A 1,709-nucleotide genomic window follows, 5' to 3' on the forward strand; every position below is an offset into this window, starting at 1 on the left:
AAAACATCAGGAGGACTCTATCCACCAACATAAAGCTGCTGGACCTGAAAGAGTATCTGCAGGAATAAGGGAATGATCTGAGCAGCTTTCAGATGTCCTCACAGACACTTTTCAGCTTGTAACGGTCATCAGGAATTATGGACAGCCAAAATGTGCTGGTGTAACAACTTCTTCATGCTACAAGTAATACTTTCCTTCTCCATTCACACTGGAGGTAGGTGAAGTTGTGCCAGAAATTTCTACTCTACCTGAAAACATCTTTAACATCGGCATGAGCAAATAAATTGCCCCTATGTGCTTCAAGATCACCACCATGGTCCCAGTACCAAAAAAGAGTCTACCTACAGAGTCCAGAATCTACCTCAACAAGGACAGACTCACTCCAATACACCTAGAATAGTTATTATCAATGCTGGATGTTGTATAAGTTTAGATCTTCATTTAGATCATATTGCAATTAAAAGAGTGAAATATATGTAATTCTTTTTACTTGGACAATGGACATCGCTGTTGGGCGACCTCTGTCTTTTCCCACAAAAATGGGCTTAAATTAAAAAGATTGTGATATAAAATGTCACAAAATGACCTGTATTCTCAGGGTGGAAAACGTTGATCGAATCATAAAACCTTATAAAATATCTTAATGAAATGCAGGGATCACAAATGTATCACTTATGATTTTCTCAATGATGTACTGTAACAGCAAACAGGAAACTTACCTTTCTTGACCTGCTGTATCCCATAACTGGAGCACCACAGGCTTTCCATCCACTACCACAGTCCACATGCAGGAATCAAGGCCTGCAAAATACATTTATGTAAGATTATTCTGTATGTTTACCCACAGTTATGGGAAAATAATTGGATAAAGATCAGGATCTTACCAACAGAGGCAGGTAAATCTAAAGAAAACTTCCCACTTTGAGCTCTTTTCATGAAGGAGGTCTTGCCTACACTGCTGTCTCCAACCATCAACACATCGTAGCTTTTTGATCTGATGTCTGCTCCTGCTGAAAGGAAAACAAAAACACTTACTTGTCACACATAAACCCTCTGTCTACAATCAGCTGAGTGTAAGTAGTAATTTTCTGTTTACCAAAAGACAACTTTTGACTGTCTTGACCAAGGCGAATTTCAGCCTGGGGATATTGAACTGGATCCACCCATTTAGGTGCCTTCTCACTGTGGAACAGACAACCAAGTGTTATATAATACAATATACAGCATATACAGCATACCACAAATTAGTGACATGACATTCTGCTGCAATTTTCAATTCATCGCTGGAACTGCAGAACTTTACAAAATAAAACCAAGAGTTTATGTTTGAATTTAAGAGAAAGAAAAAGTAATTTTAAGGGGAAAAAATATTTAAAGTTCTATCATTTTGCATGTGGTTGAAATCTGACATGGATTTACATCATGCACCTAATATTTACAAAAATCAATATCTCTATTTCAAAGGTAAAAGTTGCTTTCATTGCCTTCCAAAAGAGAAAATTGTATTTCGTATTTAGACAAGCCTTGGAGGTTGCAGGTATTTATTTTCATTTTGTTGAATGTCAACGCGTGGGACTTACCTCTTTGGCCTTGTGTGCTCTGTTGCCTTTGAGATGTTGATGCTGGATGATGATTTCTGGTTACATTCATCAGCCTGCAGACAAAAAATCCCATTCATGAGGTGATTGAGTTAAGGAGGCTGTAGTCTG

At 37.9% G+C, this 1,709-nt stretch overlaps 1 protein-coding gene across 2 annotated transcripts; it reads right to left on the bottom strand.

Annotated features, from left to right (window-relative positions):
* Nucleotides 1-223: 223 nt before the first annotated feature.
* LOC111648507 (uncharacterized) lies at nt 224-1,693 on the bottom strand. Of its 2 annotated transcripts, none has more exons than XM_087170327.1 (4): nt 1,581-1,693; nt 1,097-1,182; nt 885-1,007; nt 224-801 (listed from the first exon to the last, which is right to left on the bottom strand). In XM_087170327.1, exons 1-4 carry the CDS (start codon nt 1,676-1,678, stop codon nt 716-718), a joined length of 393 nt encoding a protein of 130 aa, XP_087026453.1. In that variant the 5' UTR covers nt 1,679-1,693; the 3' UTR covers nt 224-715. The 2 variants fall into 2 exon arrangements, with proteins under 2 accessions (XP_087026453.1, XP_023254099.2); XM_023398331.2 differs by having other exon boundaries at nt 885-1,010.
* Between the last annotated feature and the right edge of the window lie 16 nt (nt 1,694-1,709).

The sequence above is a fragment of the Seriola lalandi genome, unplaced genomic scaffold (assembly GCF_002814215.2).
Source record: "Seriola lalandi dorsalis isolate HSWRI2012SDOR001 ecotype SW California unplaced genomic scaffold, Sedor1 jcf7180002041450, whole genome shotgun sequence".
Lineage (NCBI taxonomy): Eukaryota > Metazoa > Chordata > Actinopteri > Carangiformes > Carangidae > Seriola > Seriola lalandi.